Consider the following 20,401-nt stretch of genomic DNA (forward strand, 5'->3'; position numbering starts at 1 on the left):
ATGTGGGCCACTTGCCTCTTTTTATTTTCCTTTTTAATTTCTGTGCCATATGGCTGCTTATCTTTTTCTTCTTTTTATACTGAAGATTTACTACAGATGTTTAAATAAATAGTTGCTAGGTCTAAACAGCACGTTCTGGATAAAAATTATAATGGTTCCTACTTTGTGCCAGTAGTCTCTGGCGCTTCGACATTTCGTTGACTATACAAGTGGGGAAAGTTATCTCGAACTGTCTTTTCATCTAGAAAATGACTCGCCTTTCACTGTATGTTTGAAGCGGTCAATGATACATTGGAACAAGAAGATGGGAAGTTGATAGTTTAGTTTCCCGTTCCCAGAAGAGATCGAGAGATAGATTCTGCTCTGAAATTCTTTTACAGTGCGTATCGCTACTAACAGTGCACAACACAACCACAGTAGATTTTTTATATCACGCACACCGTTGAATCACAAGAAGGTGTTACGAATACGACTTGTATATCTACACAAAAGTAACAGGTAGCTCCTTTTTTATGTCGAGCGCTCGTCGCCAAGTCCTCTTTTTTTTAATTTCTCATTTTATAGAAAAAGAACATATTTAAGATTAGCGTGAGTGGGGCGGGGCTGCCAGAAGGCAATGGAGCTATCCCGATATTTCAACACATTTCGGTAGGGTAGCTCGTATAAAGGCGAACGAGGGAAAGGGTTTTGACATTGACGAAAATGTTCGAGGGTTCTAGGCTAGCTACAAGTAAGAGATCGGGTCTGGGACGATTCGGAAGATTCGGTGAAGTGTTGTCAGGGTCATCGACGAGTCTTGGTACAGGGTGGGCATTCTTCACAGCATGACGCTGTAAAATAACAAGAAAAAATTAGTTTATTACACGTGTTTTCATCGTTGCTCTTTAGTGAGTAATGAGTTATTTTCACTGTTCATCCCAAATATTCGTCGTTAACAGCTCACGATGGTGTTCATAACAAAAGAGTTTATGCATAAAAACTTTAACAGCACAGTTCGTCCACGAATGAAAGCTATATAAAAAAGTAAGAGTTTCGGGACATGTTCCCATTGTAAATAGAACATCACAGATTGATTTTGGCAGTTATTTTATTAATCTAATGACCGTGGCGATGTGATCAACAGGGCTGGTGCACTGACTTTGACAGCACTTCGGGCTACGTGAACAGGAATTGATTTCTTTTTCCGATGAAACATGAAAATACTTTATGCATTCTTAGCATATTACATAACGAAAGGAATGAAGAAAAGGGTAAAACTAAGGGCACGTTGTCTTTGTTAGGCACGACATTAATGAAAGCTAACCTAAAATGATGCCAGGGAAACAGAGGGGATGTTATGGGAAATAGTTGTAATGTAATCGTGAAGAAAAAAAAGTGGGTGAAAAGATAACTTGCAACCGGCAAAATCCGAATGAGTGACCTTCGAATAACGCGTCCGATACCACTGCGGTGCTGTGGCGGTTATTTCCCCATCCACTTTACTGGGTATATAAGTGCATTTAAACAAAGAAGTGTTAGTCAGCGTCACCTGTTGCCATGGTGGCAAGTGTGGAACACTTTTGGTGCTTGTTTGACGTCACGTAGTATCACGAGATGGCAGCTGATCAATACTACGTCACATACCACCTCAAGGCATCAATTCTGCCAGTACGAGACCCTGGCTATGAAATGAAATAGTGTAAAATCAAAGGCTCGTTTCTTTTGGTGCAATAATAATGGAAACTGAGAGACAAAAAGGCCCGGGAAAGTATAGCAAAGGAAGTATTATCTAAACAACATATTTCTTCCTTAGCGGCACTTCTTAACTGTTCCATTAAAAACTTATTCATTTTAAATGCCAAACATTTATTTCGGTACTGCAGACACTTTGATAATCTATCTATCTATCTACCTATCTATCTATCTATCTATCTATCTGTCTGTCTGTCTGTCTGTCTGTCTATCTGTCTATCTGTCTATCTATCTATCTATCTATCTATCTATCTATCTATCTATCTATCTATCTATCTATCTATCTATCTATCTATCTATCTATCTATCTATCTATCTATCTGTCTGTCTGTCTGTCTGTCTGTCTGTCTGTCTGTCTGTCTGTCTGTCTGTCTGTCTGTCTGTCTATCTATCTATCTATCTATCTATCTATCTATCTATCTATCTATCTATCTATCTATCTATCTATCTATCTATCTATCTATCTATCTATCTATCTATCTATCTATCTATCTATCTATCTATCTATCTATCTATCTATCTGCTTACGATTGGGTGATCTCGTGGTCATCCCCTTAACAAGGCGTGAACCAAAATTAGCATGGGAGGGTAAGATGGTTTGACGAATATGATGCGCTTGTCAAGACATGTATAATATTACAATCCCGTCACGCACGTCGTCAAACGGTTCCCGCCAGACAGTGGCACATACCCACGGGCGCGTATGTCCCGCCGGTATGCGGGTATGTTCCATAGTTGATTGACACGTAGTACCTGAATTAATATCCAACACTTAATTTTAACGCTGGAACCTAACCCGATCATTCTGCGTGGCAATCAAGCATTTTAACACAGAGCTACACCAGGTCTCGGAAGTACTTTTCAAGTAGATGCTAATCTTCTTGAAACGTAAATTGTGCAGCCTACCCCATTTTATAAACATTACATACGTACTCCTTTGATACAGCCATCACGTCGTGTTAACGTCAATTGGTTAGTTGCCATGCGCTCAGGTTGTTTTATGTAGCAGTGTCCAGGGTCAGCATCCTCGCGAGCATCAACGCTTCATATCAGCTTCTGGTGTTGCTAATACGCATGTTCCAGGTGGAATCGTTGTGCAAGTGCGAAAAATTTTGTCGACCTACGCTCGAAACGTCTTCGTCGACCTACGCGGGTTCGTCGACCTACGCGGGTTCGTCGACCTACGCTCGAAATACTTAACATCATCGGGATCATTTCAAAATGTCCCACTCGAGGCACACATGGTGTCACACACTTACCATAGTTTCTCGAATAAGAAAGCACGGCTGTTGATCATGTTTTGTTTTAGACGTTATTCAACATTCAGCTTTTATCGTAACGGAGATTTTTAGTTGTATATAACGCCACTATAGCAGATTCGTGAGAAATACCTTCCAAAAATTATTAATCTCAATGGCGCAGGTGATAAGTAGAATACTGCAACATTTTTACCTTAGGACTTCTGAGAGGCTTTCGGTACTTCCTTGTGCTTGATCACCGCGGGAATGGTCTTTTCTGTAAAGTAGTTTTAAACCAAAAAAGTTCTGGTCACAATTTGCATTATTAACTTTTGATGGATAAAGTGTGCATTGGAAACAGTCACAGATCTGGAGCTTTACTACTGTACGCGTACCAATGATATTTTCTAGAACGTAGTCATAGGTCAACTTCAAAAAAAAGAAAACATGCAAAGTTATTGTTGCTATAAGTATCGTGGATACGAAAACTGCTGTGAGATATGTGAGGCTCGACGAAAAACAATGAATAATGCTTCTAATAATAAAACTAAAAATTGATTGATTGATTGATATGTGGGGTTTAACGTCCCAAAACCACTCTATGATTATGAGAGACGCCGTAGTGGAGGGCTCCGGAAATTTAGACCACCTGGGGTTCTTTAACGTGCACCCAAATCTGAGCACACGGGCCTACAACATTTCCGCCTTAAAACTAAAAAAAATTACGTGCTAAGAATATTGCTGAAACATGATAAAACAGACATATAAAAATCCATGCTATTTCTTTGTGACATCACACTCTGCTCATCCTCCCCCTTGTGCATAATCCTATCTGCCAGGTTCTCTTTATCACGCATGCGCATAACCGTGATTTTTACACAGCTGTAGGTCATCGGCGGCCGATTATACATCAAAGCGGATAAAATACAATAAACAGGTGACGAAATTTTCAGATAACAATTCGGCACTAGCCGAGTGAGGAGATTGCGTACACAAGGGCGACCAGCCAACTTGTCTTGTTGGCTCTTGGCACACGGCATTGGTAATCTGGGATAGGATACGCAGGCCGTCTGCCTGTTCCCCATGTGTAGGATAGTCGCCGCGCAGTCCATACGCAGCCACACTTAGCCTCGGCTGAGTAGTGGAAGATAAGCTTTCTACCTGCTTGTAGGTAGGCAAAGACTGACTTATAGTAGGATTGTGCAGTCATTCTTCATTATTATAGCGTACGTTATTTGATGTATGAGCGCTAAAAAGTAAGAAATATGATACTGTGAGAGAGTTCTTAGTTGAAAGGTAGAGAACTTGGCCGGCATTTACGCAGTATAGCGGCTTACTCTGTGTGGGCAGAAAAGGACTGGACGAGAGAGGTGCGATAAAAAATCAAGTTATAAATCGTTAATTTAACAAAGATAAGTACATAAAATATGACTATTTTTGAGGCTCTTGGGAGGAGACGTGCGCTGTCAGATTTTCATTGCGTGCATGCAAGGTAAAATTTAAGTTTGTCTAGCTGACCAATACGACCCAAATATCTAAACGGCAATTTCATCGCACACCTGTGTTGCGTGAGCCAGGTGAACCGTTGAGCTTATTTCTGGTGGGGTGGGACTGCTTAACAACTTCGGCTGCAGACAACACGGAGCCGAAAGTACGAAATTACCCAGCATTCCCGTGCTGGCTCCCATAGACACAATAGCGCTTGTTTTCCCTTTAGTGCACTGTTTTAAAACTGTGATTGTAAGATACAGCTTTGGAGCTTTTGTGGATTATCAAGCATTATGCATGAATTAGACTATACATTCAAAATGTCGGTTTCTGTCGTCGTGGCTTACTCTTTTCCTCTCGGAGTCGAATGGTGGCATTCCTAACCCTGGCGTTGGCTAGCTTGGCCGCCTGATGCTCGGTCGCCTCAGGAAAGAGTCGCTGGGGAAGCTGGTTCGCCATCCTACTGCTGTACTGGGCACTGGGAAACTCGCGAAGCATGTCCACCAGGGCGGCGAGCATAATGTCTGGGGAGGGAGGTGAACAAATGAGAGAGGTGACACACTACACCTTCGTTTCGCAAATGTATATATACTGAATAACCCTGATCATCGCCATGGTCATCATCATTATCATTCTCAGCGTGTGGTAGTCCACTGCAAGACGAATGCATCTACTAACGATCTCCAGTTAATCCTATCTCGTGCGGGCAGACTCCATTTCATCCCCGCGAACTCCCTAACTTCGTCGCTCCATCTAACTCTCCGCCTTCCCTGTCTGCGCTTTCCATTCCATGGTGACCATTCTGTTGCTCTCTTGGTCCACTGATTGTCCGTTCTACGCATTACGTGACCAGCTTAGGCCCATTTCTTTTTTTTCTGTTGATGTCAGCTATATCTGCAACTCCTGTCTCTTTTTACTCATTCTGCGTCTTCCGATCATTCAATGTAATTCCTATCATTCTACGCTCCTTTGCACGCCGCGTCGTCTTCAGCGTTTGCTATAATGGGTTTTTCAATCTTCATACTTCATTCTGATACGTAAGAACTGGCAGCGTGCAGTGGTTGTAGGCCCTTCGCTCTAATGAAAGTGGCGGATTTCTTTACACTCTTGGGAGAGCCAGCCCATTTGTATTCTGCGGTGAATTTTTGTGTGTGTGTGTCATTAGGTTTTCCCGGAAGTAGTTGTCATATGTATACACAATCTTATGTACACTGTAATGTATGGTTTTCCATCTTCAATTCTTTTTGTTTCGCCAGGCCATTCAGAATCACCTTTTTTTGCCGGATTCATTCTAAGGCCCATCTTAATACTTTCTCAGTGCGATTCCTCAATCAGTTTTTAGAATTAGGTGCTATTGTTACAGAAGAGCATGATGTCGCCTGCAAGTCATAGATTTCTAAGCCATTTTTCGTCAACCTTAATTCCTTTTTTTTCTCAATATAGCTGTTTAAAAACTACTCCAACCGAACAACTCTGCATTGCACAGCCCTGCGTTACACGGACACCAAAGGCGAATAATAAGACGAAGTATATTGCTCAAATAGCTTTCCGAGAACTTCGCAACGCTTGTTACTTGTGAAGGAAATGCTAGTCTTGAAATGAAATCGCGTTTTAGCGGTCCGCATACCGCAAGCGCTCTTCAAAATGTTCGCATGTGAGCACGGACTTCTGAAGTATTCTTGTCCGCCGTTAGTCCGTTTTACTGCCAGGCAGCCGGCGCTGCAGCAAAAAAGAGCGAGAGACATTGGCGAAGCACAGCCCGGCGAAAACGGTATTGGCATCGTTTTCAAGATTAACGTCACTAAGTTCGTTTCCTCATGAGTCCAACTGAAATTCATTAGTAGTTTATTCGGGCTTGTGATGTACTGAAGCGTTATTTTCTGTCATAAAACTTGGTGCGTTTGCGATTGTTATTCTTATACGTCACCTGAATCATGTTCCAGAATGCCACGCTGGTGGCGCAAATCATGTCCTAAGATAACCTTAATTTCGCGATCGTTTGAGCACTGCTGCATATAATATAGTGACACTGCTGCATATATAATAGCTGCACTGTCGTGGAATCACTGAAGAGCAGAAAAAAATCTCGAGGAGTATATAAATGTATTTCTGCCAAGAAAGGTCATACAGCAAATTCAAGGAAGGACTACACGCTTACCGAGGACCTTCTTCTCGACTTCACCAGACAGCTTGTTTTGGGACACCTCGGTTTCCACAAAATTGGCAAACCTCGCTAAGGCTTCCTCGGCACTCTGATCCCCTGCTAGAAAAAAAAATCATTTTTGAACGAGATTGAGCTGTGTGCTTTTTTTTTTGGCAAGGATCTGATTAAAACAAAATACGGGCAGAAACTCCTTATTGGAGAAATGTATGATCGTGGAAAAACGCTACACCGAATTATTTATGTGGCCTATATAATACGGGTGCATAACGTGCACTTTTAATTGTGATCAAAGCCAATCTGGAGCGGATTTATTGATCGCTATCAACAATCGTTGCTGCTTTGGGGTTCAAGCTAATGTGCGTCAAGCTTGGCGCAACCCTAGGTTAAATTGTGATATGAAAGCCAGATGCCGACGTGATCGTCTTGATACTGATCGGGCTTGATCGCGAAAGTGACTGTGTAGCAGCACCTGATTCCGATCGGACCTAGTCCTGTTCGTGATCAAAAGTATCCGTGTGATGAGTGCAGTGGCCGACTTTTTTTCTGATCTGAGAGTAGTGGGAAATATAAGCGTTTGACACATTTTCGTAAGTGGAATAGAGCACTCGAAATTTTTTTGTAGAATCTTTGTTGTTGTCTTCGGTTACGTCATCACACTGTTACGCAAAGAATGCGCATAGGTTTTCTTTTTATCGGAGGCACAAGCGTAATATTGGTGTCACACGGTGCACCGCAGATCACGATTGAGCCCGATAGGGATCAAATTTCTCAAGTGATAGGCTTTTGCCTGCAGCTTGCGCCAAAAAAAGCCGCACAATTCGATCCGGATCGCGATCAAAGGTGACCGTTTATGACTGCTGTAAGAGCAGGCGCCGCACCTCAAGCGCCTAATCGTCTAAGTCTCACCCTTGACGATGCTGTGGGCAAACATGTCTTTTGCGAGCCAGTAGATGATTTCCTCGAGCGTGTACTCATCGTACAGCGATGAGCCGCGCAACTTCTTCAGCGCACCCATGACGTCGTCTTCGGCCTGCTGCTGCGCCGACCGGACGCGCTGCTCTTCGCCCAGCCGCTCCAGTTCCAGCACGCTCAGTTTGCTGGGTGCCAGCCCACCAAGTAGCCTATCGCCGCCGCGCTTCTGGGCTTCCGTACCACTTGACGACCCCGAGGCCTGCGAGGTAGTGTCAGACCACTAAAATTGATTGTTACTTTCGGTCTCAAGAACCAAGTGTGGCCCTATAACACTGCCGGCAATCCAGCTCCTCCTCGCAGCGTGACGACACGCTGTCAGAGGAGCTAAGAGGCCACGAGGTGTAACATTTTCTTGGGGACATTGGGGTGTTGCGGTTGTTGATACACGCTGAGAATCTTGCATATTCTATTAATTTGTCTAGTGTTCTTGTCACTTCAAAGGCACTTGTGCGTTTGCTTAGCGATGTGATCTGGCCTTTATTTCGGCTAAAGAATATCCTAGTTGGGAGCCTCGTGGGCTGATCCGAGTTTCTCAGCTTAAAAGAGCTAAAGTGGTGAAGTGAGTCTGCTGAACACGCGACAAAGCGGCTGCAGGCCACGTGAAGCTGAAAGCAAGTCCTTGTAGGTATTACGGTGCTTCTTGAAGCACCACGCACTGCAGCTCCCATCAGCATTAGCGACAGGCTTCCCTCTAGAGCACTATTTTGAAAGTGTACGGAACAAAGTGAAGCAGGTGCGTTTATTCACATCTCTTATCACGCGCAGTTCTGTACAGGAAGAGATTTTCATGAAAGGCGAAGAGCCGTACGTACCGTATAACTGTTTTAATTTGTGTAAAACCGGGTGAAGTGCGGCAAAAAGATGACATCGTGCGTCCGTCGTGCTCGCTTTCGCTGACCCTCGCGATTGACCTAGCGCTATCACAGATCAGATCACGCGCAATTATATGGTTTGGTTGTGTGGCCACGTTCTGAAGTATGAAGGTAATAAAGCTACAATGGATAAAGCTTCACGAGGAGTTCAAAGAACAGAAGCCGGAAACCGGATCCAATTAGGCATGAGAGAAACATTGCACAAATGGTTTAATCGGGTCATTACGTCTATGTGCCGCTATGTGGTATTTGTTCTGATATCAAAATTTTGAATTCTCCGAAGGATTTCATGTTTACTTATGACTGAAGGCAAGATCAAGTGTATTACTCCGGTTTCTAAGCAGGTTTTCCGAGTGAACTCGACCTGTGCAAGTCACAGCGGATGAACAAAAAAAAAACAGCTTCGCTGACGGCAGCACGTCAAATACGCAGGGTCGAGTGCGCATCGTTTGTTGGGCCCACTTTATTATTCGTCAACTTGTAGGGCGAAGGCAGAAGAAGAAAAAGAGAGAAGCGAGACGTGATCATAAAACTTCAAGAGTAACGATGTAAAAACATTGCACGAACATAATTCCTTGTAGCACTTTATCCATCAGTTATAATATGCCACTCTGCACTGCAAAGTGTTTAAGGTGTTCATTATTTTCTCATTTTGGTAACCTAGACTATTGAAAGCACTTTTCGCTCAGCAGAAGCTGTTACAGCTCTGTGAGAATCGTTGTTTGTCAATCAACATTTCTGGGATCCTTCTGTAAGCAGCAAAATTATGCGAAAGAACAACATCAAATTCTAAAGCTTATCGTGCCCATGGTTGTACTGTTTTCGCATATGGATAGATAAATTCACTGTTCGACTCACTATTATTCTCTGAAACAATCTCTCAGCCCCGCTGCAGTGGTCTAGTGGCTAAGATACTCAGCCGCTGACCCGCAGGTAGCTGGATCGAATCCCAGCTGCGGCGGCTACAATTTTTTATGTATAGGGTCAGTGCAGGCATAACAGACATTGGGAAGTAGAAATAACGAGAACGAGCTTATCTGATTATTGATCGGTGGGGTTTAACGTCCGAAACCGCCATACGAGGGCGGCGTAAATTTCAACCATCTGGGGTTCTTCAACGTGCCCCCAAATCTGAGCACACGGGCCTGCAGCCTTTTCGCCACCATCGAGAATGCAGCCGCCACAGCCGGGGTTCAATCCCGTGACCTGCGGGTCTACAGCTGAGTACCTTAGCCAATAGACCACCGTGGCTGGGCAACTTATCTGATTGGCAGCTAAAATAATGATGGTAGCAAGTTTAGATTTCCACTTTGTCGTGTTAATATATCATTATTAGTTATGACTACGTGGCATGAGCTGCTGCCGGAACCAACCTGTACTGCCTCATCTATTCATCCATCTATCCATTCATCATAAGCATTCAAGAACTGCTCCGAGCTATTCGCTGTGGTAGCTCAGTGGTTATGGCAGCGCTTATGTACTCGAGGTAGTTGGTTCGATCGTGTGCTTACAAGTAGTACTTTATATGTGCAGAGAATAGAAGAAAAGTCGCACTCAGTGAATTTGACGCTGGTTCTATGGACCCCTGATGACCAGAGATACTAGGTAACTTTTTTCCCCTCAACCTACATATGGTATGCCTCCTAAGCAGACAGTAGTAATGGCGAGTAAAACGTTAAAGTTTGTTTACCACATTTAGATACTCTATCTCTGCTGCCGATCCTACTGTTATGCATACACTCGCTAATTAAATACAATGGATTGTTTAGCGCAGTTTAGCACAGTTTCCAATTTCTTAGCTTACTTTTCCAGTCACTCTCCTACGTGTAGTTCGGGATGATCTGCAAGTCAAATAACCAGATTGAAAGACTATGATGACAATGTTAGACATTAACTGACATTTACAAATATTTAAGACATCCTAAACCACATAGGCGTGTGCATCACGGGGCGAAAAATTATCGCAGTGCCCCCTTGCCTGATTAAAAGATTTTGCTCCCCCTCATTTTAGGTGACCAAGGGGCGGCTGCCCCCCTTGCGCCTACAAAGCAAGACATGTTTGGATGTTCGTCTTTAGATGTGCTTTGCTTGCAATGGTAAAAAAATGTACGAACGCAGGACGGATCATATACAGAGTCTTATTAGAGCGAAAGCTGTCATATGAGATCACAACTCGGTTCTCGCGCAGCGCCGTTGTTGTCCGCCGCCGCAGGTGTCCGTGACCAGATCCCGCAAAGTTTGATAAAAACCTAGTACCCATGACACAGTGTGGCTCAAGCTCGCGTCCGCTGGGTGCCAGCCCAGTATTTTACCACTGAGGCACGCAGGTGCTTCGAACATGTTGGCAATTTTGCCATAGGTAGGCTTCATCTCGGGAAAGCAATCGCGTTACTACGACTTATAAAGCGTTTAAAAGAAGCGACAGAACAAGCAGTCGTCGCACAATGCGAATAGCGTGACGAGTGGGTCGTCCAAGGCTCCAACCCATTACAAATGCTTGTTTTCACTCAGCTAATAACTATGGCGCATACCTACTTCAGGCATAATTCCTCATCGTCGTCAGCCACTGCATGAACGATTGGCACAAAATTCCTCGCAATAGTAAAGTGGATACCGCGATTCTCAGAAGAATGACGAAAAATAGCATAACCAAAAACTTTATTATTAATGCCAAAGTGGGCATCAATCAAGTGTGGTTGATGCCCACTACGGCATCAGAGCATTTTCTAAACCCAATGGGTGTTTAGAAAAGGCTCTGAAAGGCCGCTCTTCTAGCTTTCGCTGTGACTGTGCTGCGCCTTCAGCGCAGGTCTGGTGTTATATAACTGTGCAATTGTCACCTGTCATGATACCTCTCTGTTTCGCTTCACTTTCTCCTCAGCGTTCAAAGGTTAAGCCAGCTAGAAACCGGAAATATTCATGTTTGAAAGTAACCACCTAATGGTTACCTTCAAAAGTAATTCATGTTGAAAGGCAACCACCTGGGTCTGAGGCGTCAACGCCTTGTTCTTGTCTTCTCCCACAGAGCTGGTCTTTGCGGAAGCTGAGGTGCTCGATGAACCAGCCACCTTGTTGCTCTTAGCACCCTTTGACGATCCCTGTGACGTCACCACCTCCGCAGTGGTGGGCTTTGCGACGGGAGACTTCGGCTTTTCTGGTGCAGCCACCCTGGAGCTAGGAGCTTTGCCAGCCTCCTGTGTCAATTTGGCGGCCTCTATAACCTTGGGTGGATGATTCATTTCACGTGTGCCAAGAATTTCTCCCAGACGACGCTGACCCTGCGCATAGACGCAAGAAGAGGGAAATAAAGCAGAAATGCAACCTGATAGCAAGTAAGCCAGTAAACGTATATTGGTTTGTTATTGTGCCCATAACATAGACAAACAAAAACAAGAAAAAAGGTGGCCTGGTATCTGCATTTTACACTGCAAGTGTCATCGAAAGACGATAGTCTTGGGTCTGGAGAGAGTGAACAAAACCTTTATTTGATGTTGTGCGCAAAAAAGGAAAACGGTGAATGGTATTGTTGAGGCGCTGCGTCAGAGTGCCTCAAGTGGGCAGCGGAGGCGAACGAGCGCAACGAGTCACGTCACACGTGAGACATGAGTGCTATCTGGCACTTAACTTGAAAAACGAACCTCGCGGCGTGCACTCCCGTCTCGGAGGGGATAAGGTGTAGAACTCAAGGCGGCGGGTACGTGCCACCACTGTGTCATCTTAGCAAAGCATTGGAAACACTTGCCTTTTCGTGCAAGTGTTCAAGTGTCGCATCGTCAGCGCAGTGTGATAAGCGCTACGATGCATAGAATTATTTAGGTATGCATTTTCTACTAAAAATGCACACATACAGAATATTGACGTGTTGTTATGGTGCCTTAAATATGCGCAATAATCGCTTTTTCACTGACAATCGTACAAGTATAAACGCTAGACTTGAGCCATATTAGAAGGCGCAGTGGATGGGGTCCGCCGTTTGGCGTATCGTTTGGTGTCGTTTGGGGTACCGTTAAAGGCGGACAAACGAACAAATGTAGAGACAGACAGACCAACAGCTTTGCGTCGAAGATCCCCAAGAAAGACTATCGTCTTTAAAAAATCAAAGCATATCCACGGAGTGCATGATGATGAGTGGGGCGAAGCATCGGTCAGTCTGTCTGCGCTGCCGCCGTGCGTTCGTTCTTGCTGCCGTCCGTCCATGCGCCAATCTGTGCGACCGGCCATCCATCCACGCGTGCGTCCGTCAGTGCTTCCATCCGTGCGTCCATCCGTCCGTCCACGCATCCATCCATCTGCGCATCTATCCGCTCATGCATACATCCATGTGTCCATCCGTGCTTCCGTACATCCATGAGGCCGCCCATCTGTTCGTGCATCTGCCTGTCTCTCCGTTCGTGCGTCTCTCCATCCATCCTTCCCCCTAGTGAACACTCCAAGTACCGCCATCTCACATATCTTTATCATATATTCATCATATAGAAGTACCGCCATCCAGCGGACATTCCAAGGACTAAACGAAATGTGGCACGGCCGTACTAGAAGAGTGGCTCGCGCGCACTCTCTTACGGCCTGCGCTTCGTATCTCGTTCCCACCTTTCACCGCCTCTAGTTCTTGGCACTGCGACCCAAAACTCGCTAAATCTTGCTAAACCAAGGAGGTTATGCCCAGCGAGTTCAACATGAAAGCATTTCTGTTCAGATAGTGCTCAAAGTGCGTCCTCCTGATACTAGTGTTTAGGTAAGCATCAAATTTAGGGCAAATTTTATTGCAGATTAAGTCATCGGTAGTCGTTTCTGGCTGGAGACCAGGCAGTAGGAGATTATGGCATCGGTACTAGAAACGCCAGAGGAGAGCTATTAGTAGAATTCGCAGAACGTAATAATTTACAGATTTTGAATACCTTCTACCGAAAACGAGGAAAGCGCAAGTGGACATGGAGGAGCCCTAATGGCGAAAATAAGAACGAAATAGACTTTATAATGAGTGCACACCCAGGCATCGTGCAGGATGTTGAAGTGGTTGGCAAGGTACGATGCAGTGACCACAGAATGGCATGGTCTCGAATTAGCCTAGACTTGAAGAAGGAACGACAGAAACTGATACGCAAGAAGCAAATCAATGAGCTAGCACTGAGAGGGAAAGTACAGGAATTCAGAGTATCGCTTCAGAACAGGTACTTGGCTCTTAGTGAGGAGACCAACCTTAGCGTAGATGAAATGAATGATAATCTAACGAGTATCATTACGGTGTGTGCAGTGAAAGTTGGAGGCAGGGTAGTTAGACAGGACACTGGCAAGCTTTCCCAGGAAACGAAGAATCTCATTAAGACGCGTCAAATAATGAAAGTACTCTCAAGTACAACAGACAAAATAGAGCTGGCAGAGCTTTCACAGTTCATTAATCAGCGTAAGGTATGCGATGTAAGAAGGCATAACATGGAGAGAATTGAACACGGTCTGAAGAACAAAGGGAGCGTCAAAGCAGTGAAGAGGAAACGTGTTATAAGCAAAAATCGGATGTATGCACTAAAAGACAAAGAAGGCGAAATAACTACCAATATGGATAGGATAGTTAAAATAGCGGAGGAGTTTTATAGAGATCTGTACAGTAGCCGGGACAACCACGGCTTTAATACTATAAGAACTAGCAGTAACCCAGATGACACCCCAACAGTAATGATAGAATAAGTCAGAAATGCTTTGGAGAGCATGCAAAGAGGCAAAGCTGCTGGTGAGGATCAGGTAACATCAGATCTGCTGAAATATGGAGGACAGAGTGTGTTAGAAAAACTAGCCACCTTGTTTACGAGGTGTCTCCTGACGGGAAGAGTACCAGAGTCCTGGAAGAACGCTAACATCATCTTAATACATAAGAAGGGAGATGACAAGGACTTGAAGAATTACAGGCCAATCAGCTTGCTATCTGTAGTATACAAGCTATTTACAAAGGTAATTGCTAACAGAGTAAAGAAAACATTAGAATTCAATCAACCAAAGCAACAAGCAGGATTTCGAACAGGCTACTCAACAATTGACCAGATTCATACTATCAATCAGGTAATAAAGAAATGCTCAGAATATAACCAACCACTATACATAGCCTTCATAGATTACGGAAAGGCATTTGATTCAGTAGAAATATCAGCCGTCATGCAGACACTGCGGAATCAGGGTGTCGATGAAGTATATATAAACATCCTGGAAGAAATCTACAGGGGATCAACTACTACCATAGTGCTTCATAAAGAAAGCAACAGAATACCAATCAAGAAGGGTGTAAGGCAGGGGGACACAATCTCTCCAATGCTATTTACCGCGTGCTTACAGGGGGTTTTCAGAATCCTAGAATGGGAACAGTTAGGGATAAGAGTTAATGGAGAGTACCTTAGTAACCTGCGCTTTGCCGATGACATTGCATTGCTGAGTGACTCAGGGTACGAATTGTAACTCATGATTACGGAGTTAGAGCAGGAGAGCAGAAAGGTGGGTCTTAAATTTAATCTGCAGAAAACGAAAGTAATGTACAACAACCTCGGAGAAGAGCAGCGCTTCGAGATAGGTAACAGTGCCCTTCAAGTTGTAAAAGACTATGTCTACTTAGGGAAGGTAATGACCGCGGAGCCAAACCACGAGATTGAAGTAACTAGAAGAATAAGAATGGGGTGGAGCACATTTGGCAAGCACACTCAAATTATGACAGGTAGATTGCCACTACCCCTGAAGAGGTAGGCATATAACAGCTGTATCTTGCCGGTACTTAGCTATGGAGCAGAAACCTGGAGACTTACAAAGAGGGTTGAGCTTGAATTGAGGACGACGCAGCGAGCAATGGAAAGAAAAATGGTAGGTGTAACCTTAAGAGACAAGAAGAGAGCAGAGTGGATTAGGGAACAAACGGGGGTTATGAATACCATAGCTGAAATCAAGAAGACGAAAGGGACATGGGCCAGGCATGTAGCGCGTAGACAGGATAACTTCTGGTCATTAAGGGTAACTAACTGGATTCCCAGAGAAGGTAAGCGGGTTAGGGGGAGACAGAAGGTTAGTTGGGCAGATGAGATTATGAAGTTTAAGGGTATAAATTGGCAGCAGCAAGCACAAGACCGGGTTAACTTGCGGGGCATGGGAGAGGCCTTTGTCCTGCGGTGGACGTAGTCAGGCTGATGATGATGATGATGATGATGATGATGATGATGACTTGTTTCCGTTGGTTATTTATTCAGAAACTACTACCCTTTTATTGATGTATCACGTGCGTGGGTTTCCTCCTCAGTTCAAATGAGTACGCGCATGCCATTCCTCCTGTTCAGCTGTCGAGGTGGCTACGGACTACTACGACGCACTACTAGAACTACTACATACATCGCGGATGCACGAACCATGGCGCAAGGAGCTTCGCCCGTAAAACAGAGCCCCTTAGGACGAAAGTCATGTTCTTCCTAGTCGGTAGTATGGATCCTGCCTCCGAAATATATGTGCACTGGCCCTGCCTTCTGTATATTGCGAAGCATTTTGCGGAGCCTCTGAGGAACCGAGCGACACTGACGCAGTAACATGATGCCCCTCCATTATGTGACGTCGTGGTTACATAACAAGTCTCAGTGACTTGTGAAGCCAAGAAAACGTCATAGAAGGACATAATCTCCTGATGATGTTTTGCATTATTCGTGTGCATCCCAGTGCCGACGGTCACGTTTTACGTGGCATCTAATAAGCATTTCACCTTAAAACAGTTATACTATTGAGAAGTCATTTAGGCTCACCAAGTGTTCACAGTTTACAAAATCGTCGAAACAAACCACATGCCGTAGAAACAGCATTGCTGAGTATTAATACCCTGCGAAAGAATAACAGCGTTCTGAACGACAGTCAAACAAAGCGACATGCTTTAATTGGTTCTGTTCTTGCTCAGCAAAAGAATGCTGCTTGAACTTCCCGTTGGCAAACAGCCTTATATACTGACCCTTTCCACTTCAAGGACAAACAGAAATAATCCTCAGTGCAGTCGCATTTGCACGCTGTTCAGTATTCATTTGAATTGGTCTCGCCCGGTTCATCTGTTCTCTTCTCGCATTTCACATTATGTAGTCCTGTTCCGGCCCTCAACCAAAATGTACCGTAATTATGTTGAGTATGTTTTATTTCTCTATGTATAGGATAATATCTCATTGAATTGCAATACCTGTGATAAGTGGCCAAAACAATAAAAACGTAGCGTCCTCCTAGTGCAATATTTGCATGAAGTGTAAAGGTTTGAAAATTTTTCGGGCATTATTTTTAAATTGCAGTCAAAATAACGTTCCTAGAAAATGTCATCGTTCTGATCACGACATTATTCTGCGTTACGCAATAATATTCTATAAAGAGAAGAGAGAGAGAGAGAACATTTACTTGTGCTAAACGGGGAAGTTTTACGTTTTGTAAAAGTACGTTAACAATTTTTTAAACAATGCATGCACTCTCACTAGGGGCTACGCGAGCCTAGAGTGTCTACATAAAATAGCTCGAGCAATCAAAACTCTCGTGCAACGCAGCGAATACGAGCTAATTCAGGACGCAGAAATGAAGCCGTCCTCATTGCGAGTTCCAACGAGGTTTCTGGGAGGCAGAAAGTTACAGAAATCCAAAATAAGTTCGCACACATTCGGGAAACAGTACGCTCTATAGTTGCGGACCACGGCACCGCAGGGCGAAGAACACACTTCAGTGAACAGCAAATTTTGGAACCTAATGTCAATACCGCGATTCCAGAAAGTTTTTCATCATGTTGAAGAACGCTGGATATTTTTTTTGGGGGGGGGGGAGAAGTCGTTGATTTAAAAGCTTTGGTACTTCCATCTAATTGATTGATATGTGGGGTTTAACGTCCCAAAACCACTATATGATTATGAGAGCCGCCGCAGTGGAGGGCTCCGGAAATTTAGACCACCTGGGGTTCTTTAACGTGCACCCAAATCTGAGCACACGGGCCTACAACATTTCCGCCTCCATCGGAAATGCAGCCGCCGCAGCCGGGATTCGAACCCGCGCCCTGCGGGTCAGCAGCCGAGTACCTTAGCCACTAGACCACCGTGGCGGGGCCACACTCGGAGATACATTTCGCTTCAATATGCAGCGAGAATAATCTGCAAGCGAAATTCGATAACGTATCAGGCTGTGGACTTGTAGGATGACACTTAACAATTGCTGTTTCCAAGGCATATTTCGCGCGTTCTCATTCGTTTTTGTTTTTGCACAATATCTCGCACGCATGGTATAAAGAAACAATTATTTTTGTAGCACCATGCTCACACGTGAAGATTTACTGGAAGCTTTGTCGACGTCACTACTTGCAATTATCAAAAAAAAAACTGCATCATGGCTGTGGCGGTCGCATTTTGATGGAGTCGAAGGGCTATGCACGTTAAAGAACACCGGATGGTCGAAATTTCTGGAGCTTATCAATGTGGCCTCCCTCATGAACATGTCTTAATTTGGAGACGTATACCTCATATAATAATGAAAATTTATTTAAACAAAAAGTCACAGTTTTGCCGCAAAGGCGAAGCAATGATGGCGATAGCAACAAATTGGAAGGTCACGCGCAGAATGGCAAGTAGATCAAAACGTACCCCGCGTTTCTTACGTGCAAAGGACGCAAGAAAAGTACTCTTAAGTACAGAATAACGCGAATAAGCGTCTCAGTTGTTACTTCGCTGTTTCAGAAAAGTGCGCCCTTTTCGCAAATGGAGACTGTGCAACGATTGCAGTGACCTTTGTGCGCCCGGTAACTACAACAGAATTCTTTTGACGAAACCCAAAGGCTCGCCACGGCTTACGATTCTCCCCACTTCAAGATAGGGGCGCGCGATCAAGCGTACATCCCCTTATTCTCTACTCGGGCCAAAGTATGCGTGAGAGACGAGAGCCACCGCGCGCTCACTGTATCATCTTGCTGATAATATTGAAAACACGATAGTTTTCCTCTCCCCGAGACGCCTGCCAACAGTGGTAAGTGCTAGATGTGAATAGTTTGCCGTTTGAACGTTGAAGTAGGTAGCTCTCGGTGGCTCATTGGTTAACACCTCGAATCCACGACGCGCAGGTCTCACGTGCGATTCTGTACGCCGGAGTCTTTTTTTTTCTAGGATTTTTTTTTTCTTTTTGCGTTTTCATGTATATAGATACGTATACATATATGCTGCATGACATCGATGCCAAGGTCCACGTCGACGTTGACGCTGGCAGTGAAATCGAGCCGGGAGTATCCGTATAATTGCTATCGCAATGAAAGCCCGTCACTCTGCTCGTCATCAAAGGAACCAATATACATACAGGCGAATGAAGAAAGTGTGCGCAGGCTCATACTTGATCGCCTTTGCCTATATTTTTGTTATCCTGTGACAAAATTTTAAAAGTTATTGACGGCGAGCCACCGGATATGCCGAGCTACGACTTTCAGAGTCGTAGAACTGACTGATTGCAATATCGAGCTTTCGGTGAGCGCCTTGATTCATACCGCATCGGATGTATAATTTAGCAAGTATAATTTCATGATGTGCAATGAATGAAACAATTCATATGAAAAAAAGTATTTCCTGGAAACATTGTTTATTTAGTTTGGCAGTCTTGTCGTAACAGTAGCGTAGGAGCGCCAACGAGGTTCTCTATGCGTAACATTGCCTGACGTCTGATACAAAGACGTCGCGTTAAGCCACGTGCAATTAATAAGTCAGGCAAGCATCGCAACAAAAACGATATAACCATCAGTAGAAAACACTTTGAGGGAGTTTAATTCGTGACACGTGTTCTGTCACTGAGTGACATCGAGGATGAAAGGAGCAGCACATCGTGCCTTGACTAGCTGCAAGGCATGCGCTGCGCAGACGAAAGAAAAATACTGCAAGCTTTTCGCATGGCTGAGGCGTTCAAATTAGCCACTGCGTATTAGGCAAAAACATCAACGCGAGCACAAAAACGCATCTTGGCTTTTCTAGTAGATCCTTTGCAGCAGACTTGACAAAATTACTTCTTAAGTGTTAATAACGTAATATATGCATACTTATTACCTTTCTAACTTTCTTCAACGTATAATTTAATTACACCACAAAATACAGCTGTCCAGAAACAAAGATATGCTATCGTTACTTGTGGAAATAATGAACTTACTTTGAAATCAGCAGAATTACGCCATTTGTGCACTAACTCACGTACACGTTATTTACAGCATACGTACGTATTCATTAAAATCTCAGAGGCGTTCATTCAAGTTTGCACCCTGGAGGTTTGCCGCTCAGATAAATTGGTCTTTGTTATTTTAAAAAATATTTTTGTTCAATAATTGATGCCATAAAAAGCGCACGTGCGGAATTCGAGCTAGACTGAATTGTGAAAGCAATAAGAAATGCTCTGAAAATCATAATTTATACCGCGAACATGATTAATATGTGTGGTGTAACGTCCAAAACCACCATATGAGAGACGCCGTAGTGGAAGACTTCAAAGATTTCAACTACCCGGGGTTCTTTAACGTGAACCCAAATTTAAGCACAAGGGCCTACAGTATTTCTGCCTCCATCGAATATGCTGCCGCCGCAGCCAGGATTTGGTCCCGCAACCGGCGGGTCAGCAGCCGAGTACCTTAACCACCACGGCGGGGTGATCCTACAAATTTAGGATTCGGTGTACCATGAATGTGTAACGAACAGAGGCAAATGATTGTTTACTGTACATTGATATAAGAGCGTTTGCGCAATATGTAACGTGGATGCACCCACGTTGACGCTTGGCGGCGGCTCATTAATAATTGAACAAACCATTCTGGTAGCTGTGAATGGTAATGGCCACAGAGTAATCACAGAAAGAAGCCTAACAGTCCTAAGTGTGTCGCTGCTGTGACGCAGAACTTCGGCTAAAGTCGCTGTCCATTGAATACCACGTGGGGTTAGAGGGAAAAGCTA

The 20,401-nt window shown here is 44.2% G+C and overlaps 1 protein-coding gene across 1 annotated transcript in view; it reads right to left on the reverse strand.

Annotated features, from left to right (window-relative positions):
• Nucleotides 1-352: 352 nt before the first annotated feature.
• Nucleotides 353-20,401, reverse strand: part of LOC142814125 (uncharacterized) — a 49,234-nt gene continuing 29,185 nt past the window's right edge. The window contains exons 7-12 of the mRNA XM_075892055.1: nucleotides 11,447-11,743; nucleotides 7,528-7,792; nucleotides 6,616-6,720; nucleotides 4,805-4,981; nucleotides 3,184-3,246; nucleotides 353-830 (exon numbers count right to left, since the gene is read on the reverse strand). Of these exons, the coding sequence (XP_075748170.1) occupies nucleotides 3,185-3,246; nucleotides 4,805-4,981; nucleotides 6,616-6,720; nucleotides 7,528-7,792; nucleotides 11,447-11,743 (906 nt within the window). The 3' untranslated portion in view covers nucleotides 353-830; nucleotide 3,184. The remainder of the gene's footprint in view (nucleotides 831-3,183; nucleotides 3,247-4,804; nucleotides 4,982-6,615; nucleotides 6,721-7,527; nucleotides 7,793-11,446; nucleotides 11,744-20,401) is intronic.

The sequence above is a fragment of the Rhipicephalus microplus genome, chromosome 4 (assembly GCF_043290135.1).
Source record: "Rhipicephalus microplus isolate Deutch F79 chromosome 4, USDA_Rmic, whole genome shotgun sequence".
Lineage (NCBI taxonomy): Eukaryota > Metazoa > Arthropoda > Arachnida > Ixodida > Ixodidae > Rhipicephalus > Rhipicephalus microplus.